The 16,105-nt window shown below is 48.7% G+C and overlaps 1 protein-coding gene across 1 annotated transcript in view; it reads left to right on the forward strand.

Moving 5' to 3' along the window:
- Positions 1-16,105, forward strand: part of ppp2r3a (protein phosphatase 2, regulatory subunit B'', alpha) — a 48,588-nt gene that overhangs the window by 17,348 nt on the left and 15,135 nt on the right. Inside the window, exon 2 of the mRNA XM_061844095.1 lies at positions 8,122-11,196. Within this exon, the coding sequence (XP_061700079.1) occupies positions 8,671-11,196 (2,526 nt within the window). The 5' untranslated portion in view covers positions 8,122-8,670. The remainder of the gene's footprint in view (positions 1-8,121; positions 11,197-16,105) is intronic.

The raw sequence follows: 16,105 nt of genomic DNA on the forward strand, positions 1-16,105 counted from the left end.
CACTCCGGTTTCCTCCCGCATCCCAAAAACATGCAACATTAATTAGACGCTCTAAATTGCCCTTAGGTGGGATTGTGAGTGCGGCTATTTGTCTCTATGTGCCCTGCGATTGGTTGGCGAGCAGTTCAGAGTGTAACCCCGCCTCCTGCCCGTTGACGGCCGGGATAGGCTCCAGCACTCCCTCCCACCCTTGTTGAGGATAAGCGGCTAAGAAAACGGATGGGTGGATGTTAAAATATTTTTATAGAGCGGTGCCTTCACATGTGTTAACCCACCCAAGTTTTCAGGATAGAGGCTGTTCAGACATTTTTTTTTTTGTTGGGATAGGCTCCAGCACTGACCCGCGACCCTCGTGAGGATAAGTGGCAAAGCAAATGGATAATTTTGAGAATTATTACACTCATCTAGGCAATGGATTAAAATCAATTTCCAGAGCTTCAAGATTTTTTTTTTTTTTTTTTTAGTGAAATACTATATATACATAAATACATAAAATTACATCCCTTTTAAAATCAATCGCTGTGATCAGGTATTCAACACACGTTTATGGTAAAATTGAAAACATTTGTTAAGAAATCTGAGGTTGTTTTGTGAGAGCAAAAGGATAAAAATGTACTTGCAGGGCTTTGTATTAAATCAAAAAGGAAAATTTGTATGCTAAGCATGATTTGCCCCAAATTATGCAGTACGTGACCCCTGAACTATAACCGCTTTGACACCCCCGCTGGAGGCCAAACGTATTGCGCATATACCACACACCCCAAGTTGTAGGCTTTTTCGATTCGAGCAAAAGAGTCTCGCGTCCTTTTCTTGCTTTTATCGCGGTGTTCAATGAACACGAATCCGGAACTCAAGTCAAGAATTCACATTTTCAAACGTTAACGTCGCACACGAGCGAGGCTCCGAAATTGACGGACGGGCGAGACGACAGACTGCGCAGTCGCAGGGACGCGCGCAAACGCCGCCACATCCTCTGTTACTGGGCTATTTTCTTCCCCGGTGTTTAGAGGCTATTCTCGGACTTGTGTTTGTGCATGTGACCCGAGTCGCTCCCCTCCCGTCCGGCTTTTCATCTCCAGTTATGCGTTACGTGTATCCCAAGAGGGCGGCCCGTGTTGCCACCTTCTGCTCCGAATCGCGCCAAAGCCTCTCCCGTCTTGTCCTTCCGCAGGCCCCGCAAGGGCATTCCTCGTCTTTTTTGTTCTCTCGCTAACGTCAACGCCGCGTTCTCTCGGGAAGACTCTCGCCTGAGATCGTTTGCTATGGGTTTGTAAGCATCTGCGAGCGTTTCGGCGTTCTCGTAAGTTCTTCTTATTTTCCTTTCGGCTTGTCCCGATTAGGCGTCGCCACAGCGCGTCATCTTTTTATCTAAGCCTATCTCGTGCATCTTCCTCTCTAACACCCAACTGTCCTCATGTCTTCCCTCACAACATCCATCAACCTTTTCTTTGGTCTTCCTCTCTCTCTCTCTCTCTCTCTTCCTTGATAGCTCCATCCTTACCATCGTCCTACCGATTTCCTCACTCTCTCGCCTCTGGACCAGTCTGCTCTCTCGGGCCTCGTCTCCAAAACGTCCAACTTTGGCCGAGCTCATTTCTAATCCTATCCAACCTGCTCACTCCGACCGAGAACCTCAACATCTTCATTTCTGCCATCTCTCGTTCTACTTCCTGTTCTCTAATCCGTACATCATGGCCGGCCTCACCACAGTTTTATAAACTTTTGCCCTTCATCCTTGCGGAAACTCTTCTGTCACATAGAACACCAGACACCTCCCGCCAACCTGCTTGGACCAGTTTCTTCACTTTCTTACCAGACTCTCCATTACTCTGTATTGTTGATCCCAAGTATTTGAAGTCGTCCACCCTCGCCATCTCTTCTCCACCTCCGCTCGTCTTATTCACCCACATATATTCTGTTTTACTTCGGCTAATCTTCATTCCTCTCCTCTCCGTTCCTCCACCTGCCTCCCTGCTTTCACAATATCATCTGCGGACACCATGGTCCAAGGCGATTCCAGTCTAACCTCATTTATCAGCCGGTCCATTACTAACGCAAACAGGAAGGGGCTCAGTGCGGATCCCTGATGCAGTCCCACCTCCACCTTAAATTCTTCTGTCACACCTATTTACACCATCTCGCCGCTGTTCTGCGAACATCATAGTCCAAGGGTTTTCGAGTCTAAGCGTTCTCGTAAGTTCGTTCGTTCAATTTCCAAGCTGCCTATCCTCATGAGGGTGGTGGGGGTGCAGCAGCCCATCCCAGCTGTTAACGGGAAGGAGGCGGGGGTACACCCTGAACTGGCTGCCAGCCAATCGCAGGGCACATGGAGACAGACAACAGTCACACCCACAATCACACCCAAGGGGCAATTTAGAGTCGCCAATGAATCGTTTGATGCGGAAAATGTTGTTTGTTTTCGAGCTAGCATGTAGCTATTTCCTAAAAACTGTAAAATTGGAGCGCTTCTGGGAGCGGCGGATGCGGTTCCATCAAAATAATTTCACGCGCGTTTGCAGCAGTACTTTTTGGGTTGTTCCTCGCCTCAAGCAAAGACCTTAAAATAAAATTTTTGGGTGTGGGGTGTTGACAGAAAGATGATTTCTGATATTTTCTTTCCCCCTTGGCTGGTAGAAAAAGCGAATGACATTGACATGATTCAAAACATGTTTATCTTTTTTCCCCCCTTCTGGGATTGAAGTGCTTCCTCATGGGGGGCACTCAAACCATCTTTGTTTGCAGCCATGTTGTCAATGAAAGAAATGCACGCCAGCGGGGGCGCACTTTGAACCGCAAAACAATCCCGACAAATACTCAAACGAAGCGAGGTAGGACTGCTTTCCATCGGACGATGCAAGCGTTCCCCGCGAATGGCCTCGTGACGCCGGCGTCGTGATCCAATCGTAAATGGCGGAAATGCTTGGCGCTGGCGAGGTGAGTCAGCCCTCGAGATTCCCAATTTAGATCTTCGGTGAGGGCGCTTGGAAATTGGGGGGGGCTGCCCGCGGTTATCCGGAACATGACGGCTCTAACCTCGCCGCCTCCGCGACGACGGGTGGCGGCGACAGGGGTTTGCGGTTAGAAACCCTAATCTGCTCCTCATATGACCCTCTGATGGACGGGAACAGCAGTCCATACACACATAACCGCCCCCCTCCCCCGTGAATCCAGCGCCACTGCCGCAGTCTAAACATGCGCATATATGGATTCCGATTCATTTCTGCCGTCGTAAGCGCATTTTGGAAACAGTCGCGTCGTCCTCGGTACAGCCGGAAGAAAAGATCTGTTCTTCTTTTTCTGTCAAATGTCTCGCAGACGTGGCTCTCGGGCACACGTGCGACTTTTGAGGCGTCGCTAAGAGGCCGCTCGTGGACGGCCGCGCCGCATCTCCAGTCGGCACGCGACGGTCTGGAGCGTTGTAAAAGCACAACTTTGCTCATTCGGGGGAGCGCTTGGCAGATTTTGCTTGGACGCAGATGAAAGACGGCAGCGTTGAGTAGGTTGAGAAATTGGACGGACACGAGCCGCTCCGGGACGAGGCCAGCCGTCCGGTTCCTTCGCTTTCGGAGTCGGGTTTTTACCGATAAAGGGAAATATAATCCGTCCGATTCGGGGTCCGTGCATAGAATCATCTCGAGGGATTAAATATGTATGTTTTTGAGAATCTTTTTGTAATTTTTGGGAGCAAAATAAGCAGTAAAAGGAAAAAAAAAATCAAAACATTTGTTGTGAATTTTCAGGAAAAAAAAATGTATGTTTGATTGAAACAAATTTTAACGAATAAAAAAAAAAACATCCTTATTATTTATTATTTTTTAAACCATAATCTTAAAAGAATAAAATGTTACATTTCCTAGAAAAAAAAACATATTTTTGATTGAATATAATCAGTCTTACAAGAATGATAAAACAAAATTGCATCCAGTGCTTTCTTGCAATCTTACAAGAAAAAAGGCCTTATGAGAGCCCGATGACAGCCGGGATCGGCTCCAGCACTCCCGTGAGCCTCGTGAGGATAAGCGCCTCGGAAAATGGATGGAGAAAAGTCACCCTTTTCTGACCAATAGTCATAATTTTACAAGAATAGAGTTCATTTACAAGAAAATCTGTAAAAACTATATATATAGCTGTCCTGTACGTACTGTAGCAATGACTGTGTAATAAACAATAACGATAATCATAATGAATCAAATATTCTCATGAGACCAAACCCCGGCAGCGCCCCGACCCCAATGCGCCTTTTTGGATGTTTCGAAGCCCAGCTAAGCCTGACGCGTCTTCATTCACATTGACTTTGTGCGTCCGTGCTCCTTATAAAGCCGCAAAAAGGTTTTCCAGATAAGAAAAGCTGCGAGTCACAGGCCTGCACGGGGGCACCAAAACATCCTTTTGCCCGCCCTCCCCGCTTCCCCGAAGGGGAAAATATGGCGCGTCGATCCGAGCACGCCGTCCCCGGGGGGGGGGGGGCCCCCCGCTTGCTCATAATGAGGTGTGGAGCTATTCACACGGCCTTTCTCCAGAGACCTGAGAGTGTGTTTGTGTGTGTGTGTGTGTGTGTGTTTGCGTACTTAGGCAACAGGTGATACAACACCGGCGCTGCAGATTTGTGCCAGAGGCGCCGGTGTTGGTGCCTCAGACAAAGAGAACTCCCAAAAAGCCAGCCAGACACGACGAATTTCACTTTTTTTAACATTTCAAGCTGTCGTACACGTGTAATAACGAGCGGCGCTGCGGCTGGCCCGGCGCTTACCCGTCTCGTCTTTACTGTTGGAATGCCTCAGCTGCCTTCGACGCTTCGCCGTTTCGTTCACGAAGGCCTTGTCTTTGTGCGAGTAAATACACTTTTGGGCCCCTCCGAACACGAACACGCGTGGATGTGCGGAAGTCGAACGAGCGGCAGACGGGCTCAAACACGATTGCAGTAGCTGGATCGCAGCCTGCGGAACAGATGATTTAGTACTTCCCGGATCAGGTCGAGTTGAAGGGGAAAAAAGTGGGTGGAGGAGAAGGACCGAACGGAGGCGGGAGGGAGACCACTCAGGACGAGTGAAGTAACTGAGTAAATATTTCGTTGTAGCGCGTTAGCTTAGCCTGTTCCCGCGCTTTGAGCGCTGCGACGTTTGACTCCACAGTCTTGACTTTGCAGTGCCGCTTTCCTTTCTTGCGGCCCTCGGTCTCATCTCACGAGAAGAAGGAAGTCCAGGGACGAGTTCTGCGCACTCGCTAATCCACCTCTTCACATAGACGCCGAGCTCACCGTTTTGTCGCCGCGCCGCAGTCTCCGGTTTGCGGCCGGGCTCCACGTTCTCGACGTCCTTACTCTCCTCTCGGATAAAATGAGTCGGAGTAAATGCAGCGCGTTGTTCTCTTCGTGTGCTGTTGTTTGCGGACGCGTCCCATTTCCGCGCGCATGTTGTTAGCATTCGGTTGTTGTTTTTTTTTTTTTTTTTTTTTTTTTTTATTGCTGTCAATGTGCAATGATTCAAATGCAGCTTGTGAGGAAGTTTGACTTCCTGCTCATGAGTCGGCAGCTTCCAGCTGTCGCAGCTGAATGGAAAAGTGTTGTGCGGCGAGACACAGAGCCAGATAAAGGTGGTCGCCTGTTGTTGTTTTTGTCTTTTATAGTTGTTTTTCCAGGTGGCGCGATGCTGTTCACACCCCTCCCATTGGCTGTGGTTTTTCCACACTAATTCGAAGCACTCGGGGCTTTGTAACGTTCCCTGTGAACATGACTCCCATCTAATACAATCCATCTCTTATTTTGACCTTTCTAATAAAAATTTTATAAGGTTTTTTCTTTTTTTTTTGTCAACCCGAGCTTTTATCCAGTTGTCAGGCGTTCCCTCATGAGACTCCAGACCGAGGCTCCAGGCTCACACAGTTTAAGGCAAATAATCCCGTTTTTTAGTTTTCCGAGTGGTTACAGACTCCGGTTGTGGGTTTTCTTCACAGAGCAACCTTTAAAAAAATGATGTGCAATATTCACACGGAACATGGCGGTCAAACCAGCCAGCGCCAGCTTCTCGCAAACGCCGTTCATCTGCAGTCTAAAAGCGGACGAGCTGAACATTTCCCGCTATGGGTGCCTTTTAAAAATGCAAATACCGTTAAAGTGGGGCAGAAGTGCACAACAGCTCCCGAAAATAGACTGAAAACAATTTGGTTATTTGAGTGAAATTACATTTTTTTAGACCTAGACCTAGAGAAAGCCAATGACAGATTATACCAAGAGAGGAACTGTGGTACTGCATGTGCAAGTCTCGTGTGGCAGAGAAATACGTTAGAATAGTACAGGACGTGTAGATGTGCCGGAGCCTTGTGACAGAGGAATTCAAGGTGGAGGTGGGACTGCATCAGGGATCCGCTCTGAGCCCCTTCCTGTTTGCGGTAGTAATGGATAGGCTGACAGATGAGGTTAGACCGGAGTCCCCTTGGACCATGATGTTCGCAGATGGATATTGTGATCTAAAGTGAAAGCAGGGAGCAGGCGGAGGAGCCATTAGAAAGATGGAGTTGCGCACTGGAAAGGAGAGGAATGAAGATTAGCGGAAGTAAAATGGAATTTATGGGCGTGAATGAGAGGGGGGGAGGGGAAACGGTGAGGAGATAGCGAGGGTGGACGACTTCACATACTTGGGATCAACCATTCAGAGCAATGGAGAGTGTAGTAATGAAGTGAAGAAATAGGTTCAAGCGGGGTGGAACAGTTGGCGGAAGGTGTCTGGTGTTCTATGTGGCAGAAGAGTCTCCGCTAGGATGAAGGGCAAAGTTTATAAAACAGCGGTGAGGCCGGCCACGGTGTGCGGATTAGAGATGGTGGCACTGAAGAAACAACCGGAAGCAGAACTGGAGGCGGCAGAAATGAAGATGTTGAGGTTCTCGCCAGCAGTGAGCGGGTTGGATACGATCTGAAATGAGCTCATTAGAGGGACGGCCAAAGTCGGAGGTTTTGGACACACGGTCAGAGAGAGCAGACCTCGATGGTTTGGACGTGTCCAGAGGTGAGAGACTGAGGAAATCGGTAGGACGATGGTAAGGATGGAGCTACCAAGGAAGAGAGAGCGAGAGGAAGACCAAAGAAAAGGATGATGGATGTTGTGAGGGAGGACATGAGGACAGTTGGGGTTGGAGAGAAAGATGACACGCTGTGGCGGCCCCGTACGGGGCAAGCCGAAAGGAAAAGAAGAAGAATTGAAATGAACCCAAGTCCTAAGTCGCCCAGGGTCCCACCAGAGATAATTGTTTTATCTTTTTATAAGTCCTTTCTGTTCAGCAATTTAGTTGGGAAATTTATCATTATTTTTAACCCTTTGGTCTATGGAGCAGTTTACGACCAAACGCACTAAATTCTACTTCGCGACAAGTAGCTGTGCAATTCCGCCAACCTACGTCACGGCGTCTGCGAGATAGCTCGAATCGTACTGTAAAATGTAAATATCTCCTCGATATTCTTGTTGCGTTTTCATCCCTCATCTCACGAGTTTGCTCGTGCGTCTCGAACACGGCAGCTGTAAGGTTTACACATGCTGATTTATTGCGCGTGGGAATGCGCTGAGTCAGGACAACTCCGGGGACGGGTTGGGGGGGAAAAAAGTGCGAGTCAGACGAATGAAATTTTAAAGTGTAGCTAACGTGTCAGATTTTTACAACCACGGTTGAATCAACTCGATTTTTTCAAGAGGGGCCTTTTGGTAATATTCACATATTCCTCGACTTTAAAATGTGCAGGAACATATTGTGACTTCAGACATATGGCGGTGTTTTGTTTTGTCGGTTAAAGATTTTGTCAGTGGTAGGACATATGATGGGTTTACTGGAAATGTTTCAAAACGCAACCTTTCAGTATTTGTCAACGGGTTCTCGTTTTCTTGCTCTGCGATGACTAAATAATTGGATTTGAGGTTCATAACTCATCAGCGTTGTTTTGTACCTAAAGGTTGGTCAACCCAGTACCTTACCGGACAAGATTTTAAGGTCGAACTGTTACACGCCCGCTGCTAACTGCGCGTGATTATGTCATTATCATAACTGTGACGCTAACAGTTTGCTTTCTCTTCTTTTTTTCCCTTTCAACCTCACCGCCAACTCCCCGTCCTCGCCCTTCCTTCTGCTTAATCGCAGGTGGGATCCCCACCCGATCTTCCAGACCCGACGTCAGCAGCGAGAGCGATAAAAGGGCAGCGGGGCCATCTGCGTCGGGTCCCCTGCTGTTCCGCAGCTGTGTCAGAGTCGGCAAGTACTTCTCGGCTGCCTCACGACTTCGGAGAAGCGTCTCATTGCACGGAGCCATGCTCGAGCCTCGCTGGCAGCGGATGAGACCCGTGGGGGTTGGTTCTGCGGAGGGAAGGGTGATAGCCCAGCTGGATGTTCCGCCGTCGCCGTCCTGCCTCGCTGTCATTAGCGGATAACGAGCTGCCGGGAGAGAGGAAGCGGCGAAGCATCCTGTAGAGCGAGGCGAAAGAACCTCGCAGCTGTTTTTTAAGAGGCCCCGAGATCTTTCGTCTGGCTTGTGCGACGAGGCTTTTTCAAGGATTCAGCGCGCTGGAATCTGTGCTACAAATGGGAAGACTTGAAAAGACGTTTCCTTTTCATCTCCAAGATGATACTACTTTGATTTAGTTGGGGAGGGCGTCAATGCCCTGAAGAATTAGTACAGCAGCGTTGGTCACCATGGCAGCAGCCTACCGTGTAGTGGTAAGCAGTGTGAGCTGCTACAACAGCGTGGTGGTGGATCGGCGCACCCACTCCCACGCCGTGCACTATTGTTCGGGCCCTTGCAGAACGCTCTCCCAAGGACTGGAATGTTCTGTGGCCCACCACGGTACCTGCTCCGAGCTGCTGGTTGCGCCGGATTCACCCTACGCCGACCCGAGCGGCCCGTCCGGACACTCTAGATTCATTAGCTCCAGGCAGATCCCTCACCATGTTAAATCAAGCGGTACCGTGGACATGGTTTATAATTGCGGTGCTCTGGAAAGGGCGGGAAGCAGTGGCAATTTGTTTATAGGGGAGGAGAGCAACATGTGGCGGGGTAAGAAGATCCCCAGCGGCGGAGGATCAATGGGCAACCTGAGCTGCGGCACCTACGGTAGCCTCAAGGACATCACCGAAGAGGCCATCAACCTGGCCAGCGGTAAGCTCAAAGAGTTTTCCTTCGACAAGCTTCGCCTGGCCTCTTCCAGCCACGTCACCTTCCGGAAAGGCCGCAAGGTCCGTCCCGACTCTTTTAGCCGTCGCTCCACCGACCTGGACATCATCTACGGCCACTTCAGCTCCAATGTCGCCAGTGGCGGCACAACAAACGCCACCGCCGCTGTTCCTAACGACGAGAACACACCGCCCTTCTTAGAAACGAAACTGAAGGGCAGCTCCGGCTCCTTGGCGGCTATTTCGAAAGCAAACGGTTCGATAAGCGGCACCGGGTCGCTCGATCAAAGTGTGAACACTCTTGCTTCGCTTTACCGCAACACTCTAGGGGACGAGAACCTGATTGCCCGTCTGCTGGAGAAAACCTGGGGAGAGGCAGCCGCCGGGGGTGCCGGTGGGGAGGACATCCGTGCCTGCCTGGACATCCTTCTCAAATGCTCGGAGGACCTGAAGAAATGCACCGACATCATCAAGCAGTGCATCCGCCGTAAAGCCGGTGGTGGGCCTCAGGACGGTGGGGCCAGTCCCGACAGCGTGTACCGGGCGTTGATGACTCGACTGAGCATGTATCTCAAGAGACTACCTTTGGATCTGGAGGGGGTAGGAGGCGGGGGGCAGGGCGATCTTATGGAGCTAGTAAACAGTCTCAACTTAGTCCAACAGGCGCCCTTCTCACCGATATTTGGCAGCGAGCAGCCTCCTCGTTACGAGGACGTGGTGCAGTCGCCTCCCAACCCAAAGACGGCGGCTCATTCTGCGCCGTCCATTCCCCACATGTCCGTCCAGAGCTCCCCGTCCAAAGCTCTCAACAATGGACTCCAGCATTCGCATCATTCTCAGTCGTCCATCTCCCTACACTGTCTATCTCCCACTCTCGTCCCGAGTTCACCCTCCAGTCGCTCTCCGACAGAGTCTCCGTCCCGGCTTCGGCTCTCCCCCACCCCACCGTACAGCCAGACCCCTCCGGGATCTCCTATGGAGCCACTGTACATTGAGGAGGAAGACACAGATATTGCTAAGACGTCAGACCAGATCACTCAACAACCTTCCCAGACCAGAAACGCATCAAATAAACCCATTTATCCATCTCAACTAAACTCTACCAGCACTGTCCACAACCCAACGAGGCCTTCCTCCACCACGCCAGCGCACAGGAACGATGACATTGACAAACTGCTCATGGATCTGGAGAATCTTTCCCAGAGTATGAGCAAGCCCAGGATCATCGAGCCCCCACTTCCCGTCAAGACCCGCAAGCGAGGTGGCAGCGGTCTGGGTATTGTGTCTACTGACGCCCAGGCTGAGCCCAAAATGCCCCAGATCCCAATGAAAACCCCCGCGAGCCACCTCGCCACCAACGGGGCTGGTTCAAAGGTCCTCCCAGGTGACAACCGCAATGGTCCAGTCGGCGAGGAGCAGGAGGACGGCGCTTTGCTGTTGAGAATCTTGGAAAGCATTGAGAGTTTCGCCCAGGAGCTGGTAGACTCTGGAGCGGGGAGCACCGGGAGCGCCGAGAGGAACAGCGGGAAGGAACGTGAGGTGATGAGGCTCCTGCAAGGCACACTGGGGTCCCCCGGGAGGCCTGACACCCCCATTGATGGTACGACTGTAAAAACTGCCCTGCCGGTTTGTTCAGAGGAAGCTGTTCCTGTCGTAACCGTTCCTGCCATTCCGCCAAAGCTCTCTGCCCGATCAACCTTGGCTACACCTGCTCTCACACAAAAAACCACAGCCGGAGAAGTGTGTACAACTACATCTCCGTCTCGACCTGGACCCGAGACTGCTGCTCCGCCCGCAACACCTCAACCAACAGACCCCGTTTCCGAAGCGCCTACGGTCCATCCCAAATCCACGCCCGCACCCGCGAACTCGCATCCCCTTGTGCATTCTGCCCACCCGGAGAACGATGGCACGCCGAAAGTCCCGACGACCGGTTCCAGCCTGCACGCGGCGGCCGAGAGAGATCCCGCCGTCACCGGTGGCGACCCTCCGGCCTCGAGAGACACGGGTTCGACGCTGCTCATCCAGCAGACGCCGGAAGTGATCAGGGTAAGCCACCCGCTGTTATTTTCCTCACTTCGTTGTTTGTCGGGAATTACGAGATACAAGTTCGATCGTTTTTGGGAAAAAAAAAAAAAAAAGATTCTATTTTATTTGATTGAGAACTCTTTGTGTAAAATAGTCATAACATTGTGAGAGTAAAATTGTATTGTATGATTTCATTGAGGGTGGAATACAATTGAACTCGTTTCGCACCTTGCAAGCGAATATCTCGCCTGTCTCCTGCAAGTTTACCGCAATCTTCACAAGGGTGCCGCTGTTCCTCGTTCTGCCTTGTAAACGTCAAACTAAAACAGCCTGCGGGCTTAATTTTTTTTGTATTTTTTTTTTTCCCGCTGTAATTGCTCTGCAACAACAGCATCGTTGACAATAATTGATAGTTGATAAATGGCGTTAATTAGCGGCTGCGACGCGCCCGCGCAGCTGCTCTGGTCTTCGCCTCGCTGAAACGGAACGAAATGCATTTGATTTGACCGTATTTATTTAATTTATTAAAAAAAAAAAATCTATTTACTGCACCGTGCCGTCTCGTGTCCTGTTCATCTGAAAAGCGCCTTTTTTTGGGGGGGGGGAGGTTGCCATGGTTACTGACAGCCGGAACTCAACAACGGTACCTGAGCGGATGGTTAGAGAAATCCGATACCTCGTCCAATCTGATGATGCAATCGATTCCCCGGAATCCGGTTTTGGATTTTCAGACAGTTGGAACTATAATGGAAATTGGATACATTTTTAATGCAAACCACCGGAATTCGCTTTTCAATACAAACATTTTAGTTATGAAAGAAACATTTCAACAGGCGTTGAATACTCATTTTTGAAAATGTGCCCTGCGAGTGACCGGCGACCACTCCAGGGCGTGTTCCCCGCCCCCCACCCCCGTGTCCCTGGTTCACCTCCAGCCGAGGAGTCGTGCGATTGGCCCGCCGTGTTCCGGTATTTTGGGCGTGTTGAGTAACCCTTGTTGCCATGTGGCAGGCGACCCAATAGGACGTGTTGGTTGTTGTGGGGGGGGGTCGGTGGGGCTTTTGGCACCACAAGTGTTAACTGTATGGTTGGCCTCCTCCGCTGGCAGGCGGAGGTGTGTGGGGCGGGCGGGGGTGGGACCTAAATCTGTCCACCAGCCCCTTACTATGGCATCCTGCTAACAGACTCGCTGTCGCCAGGGGTGTAAATGGAACTGCCTGTTCGTGTTTTTTTTTTTTTTGTTTTTTTTGCCTTTTGTTGCCACGCGTACGCAGGATTTAAAATAAAATACTTCTCCTAAGTGGGGCCCCCTCGGATCGTGTCCGGAAAGCGATCCTGCGCCAGCGTAGATCACCGCCGGATTTGAGGAACGGCTTTTCCGTGACACCCAATACCAACCGTGGGAATTATACGAATATTCCTCTGGGCCCCACTCGCGCATTAAAGTGTCAGTCGAGCCGCAAACAAGGCTCTGACGGAATGCGCCCCCCCCCCCCTCTTAATAGGCCACTTTTTTAACCGCTTAGGACCAAAAGCCTGCCTCAATGTCACGGTTCCCCCCTCCCCCCCGCATAGGGCTTAGCGCCACCTGTCGATCGAAAATTCTAAGCAGGACCGTCCGGTAGCACCAACAGGGCGGCGAGATCTTAGCCGGAGTCGTGGAAATCGGGGCCGCAATGTGCCCGCGTTTTAAAGACGGCTGGAATATAAGAAGCGGGCTTTTAACGGCGCGCCGGCTCGCGTAGCTGATTTAAGTGCGGCCCTGTCGGCTGCACCCCGAAGTGGAAAATGGATGCGCGGGTGGCACCTATCCAGATTTAAGATATTTATACATATATCATGTACATCGCGGCGCCTGTACATTTTAACGCAGCCGAGATGGAGCCTCGGCTGGCACTCTGGTACCATTATGACTTCTTTCTTTCCTTTTTTTTTTGAATCGATACCATCAATTGGATCCAAAACAAAATTGTGAGATGATATGCAAAATGGACCTTCTACTCATTTTTTTCGCGGGCCACATTGTATTTCCGCTTCCCCTCAGAGGGCCGTTATGAAACCATAAAAATCGCTTATCGCCCCATCGTATTGACACGTGAACTTTATGAATTACTTTTTGAATCAGAAATCAACGGTCATGTTGACTATTGGTGATGTATGGTAACGTAAAAACGCTTGCAATATCTCAACGTGATGATTTATGATATGACAATTTGAAATTTTGGTACAGATTTGAGCAAGAATCACGGAGGTTGACGTGCGTGATTCACCTTCGCGGGCCACATAAAATCAAGTTGCGGGCCGGATCTGGGCCCCCGGACCTTGAGTTTGACACCCGTATTCTACTATGTACACTGCTTCATTCCACTGGAAACATTTTTCATTTTATTAAATGTATTTTGGGCAGAGAATAATTACAGACACATTTAATGTAGGCAAACATGTAATACATGTATTGTTACAGGTACTACTTATTATGCTAATGATATTAATTATACAGGATACCTAGCGAGGGTGGAATGGTGGATCAGCTGGTAAAAGCGTTGTCCTACAGTTCTGAGGACCCGGGTTCGATCCCGGCCTCGCCTATGTGGAGTTTGGAGGTTTTCCCCGTGCCTGCGTGGGTTTTCTCCGGTTGGGCACTCCGGTTTCCTCCCACATCCCAAAAACATGCAACATTAATTGGACACTAAATTGCCCATAGGTGCGATTGTGAGTGCGGCTGTTTGTCTCCATGTGCCCTGCGATTGGTTGGCGACCAGTTCAGGGTGTGCCCCCGCCTCCTGCCCGTTGACAGCTGGGATAGGCGCCAGCATTCCCCGCGACCGTCGTGAGGATAAGCGGCAAAAGAAAATGGATGGATGGATGATGGATATCTAGCTAGCTAAGGGAATATATGACATTTAAAAAAAAAAAAAAAAAAAGTGTTTTAGGTATTTTTCGTTATGCCGGTAATAACATTTGCGTAACCATATAAACTTAAAAAAACACACAGATATACACACACACATAAACACAAATGCAAAGTTTTTACAAGGATAAAAATACCAAATACACGAACGGTATCTGCTGATTAATAAAACAAAATCAAGTATCTGCCGTTTATGGTGAGCTGAAAGGTATTTGACCCCCCCAATCTATGCGTTTTATCCAGCCAGTCAATATTTGACAGCTCAGAGAGAAGCCTGCTGCGTTCTGGCACAAAGGATTTTTTTTTTTTTTTGGGGGGGGGGTGGGCTTAGGAAAAGTATGCAGATATGAATGTAATAACTGTCGTTCGTTCAGACGGCGACACGAAGAGAAGATCTGCGCACAAACACTTCATCCGCGTTGAGGGCCATGTTGAGGGGGATAAGACTCAGGCGGGGGATATTAACGGGTGGGGTCGACGCAGTGCTGGGGGGGGGGGGCTTTCCAGCACAGTACAATTGTTGACTCTGCTCGGCTGGAGAATGACATCACTCCGTCGGCAGGAAATAAGGTCACGGCGCGGAGCGCGTGCCAAGTGGGGGAAGACGTACTGCCTTTTTTTTTTGGCAGTACTGCAGGTGTCAGTCATGTACGTAGAATGCAAAGCATTGGACCGCTGTCAACAAAAAAATATTTGGTATTCATTAAGAGTAAATCCTGAATCCTGACCAATTTTCTTTTTTTTTTGGGGGGGGGGGGGGTCCTTGATAGAAACTGTAGTGTCAATGACAAAGTGGGGGGTTGACCTCCTGCTCTTTTCCAATGTGGGTCGCACGATCCGAGGTCGGGGTGAAACGCTTGGCAGTGGGCGCGCTCCTCGTTTTGGAAGCCATTAAGCCGTTGACATCATGGGCCGGCCGCCCCGCCCGCCGCTCCCACTGCAGCTGGGACGTCCTCCAAAACTGCTGTTCCCACTTCAGCGTCAACCTTTTTGAATTTTTTTGTGTGTGTGTGTGTGCGTAAAGCGAGTCACCTTTTCATCTGGAAGCTTTTAACTCGGCTGGAGACTGCGTCACCGTGGCGACCAGCAAAACATGTTTTGGAGCGTCGGGGAGGGAAGGCTCCGCGGGACTCCCCCACTCCCAAACTAGCGAAATCGCGGGGAACGTTTTTGGGAAAATTTTTGGAATTTTCATTTTTAATTTTTTTTACCGGGGGATATGCGTGACCCAAAAAAAAAGTTGTGACGCTACAACAAAAATATTTGACCTAATGTCCTTTTGTCCTTATCGAGACTCTACTGTAAAACAAATCGCGAGCCATATATGGTCATTAATACATCTTTAAAGTAATTTCAGTATTTATTACATTTAGTTATAATGTACAATTAAATATTCATTATATTCAGTCTTTATTTAGTTTGGATTAATTTTAATTGTATATTATAGCTTTTTCTTTTTCTTACAGGACAAGCTGAAAAAAAAGTTATAATATACAATTAAAATTAATCCAAACTAAATAAAGACTGAATATAATGAAAAAACATAAGTTAGTAAAGTAATTATGAAACTAAATCAATATTTTAAATCATGCAAATACATTTTGTTAAATCCATAAATAATACAGTTATAGAAGTAAGGTACATCACTTTTGATCTTTATTTTCCCCCCAACAGTTTTATGTATTTTAAGTCATATCTAAACGCTTTTGGAAAACAAGCAAAAACAATATTTAAAAACTAGCAATTTTTTTTCATTGATGTTGCAAAAGGGCCACGAAAGAAGCTAATTGACAAATAAATACATAAATATTTTTTTCCTTTGGTGCTACATACAGTATATAATAGTAAATATAAAAACTATCACACCTATCAATAATTGTCATTGATTTTTAATTTTTTTTTTTACACGTTTCTCGTTCAGTAAAAAGAATGTAAAACGGTAAAATAATTCCATTTATTTGTAGTTCTTATTTTGTTTATATCAATAATGTCCATTGGAATAATGCATTTTTTTTTCAC

Source organism: Syngnathoides biaculeatus, chromosome 15 (assembly GCF_019802595.1).
Source record: "Syngnathoides biaculeatus isolate LvHL_M chromosome 15, ASM1980259v1, whole genome shotgun sequence".
Lineage (NCBI taxonomy): Eukaryota > Metazoa > Chordata > Actinopteri > Syngnathiformes > Syngnathidae > Syngnathoides > Syngnathoides biaculeatus.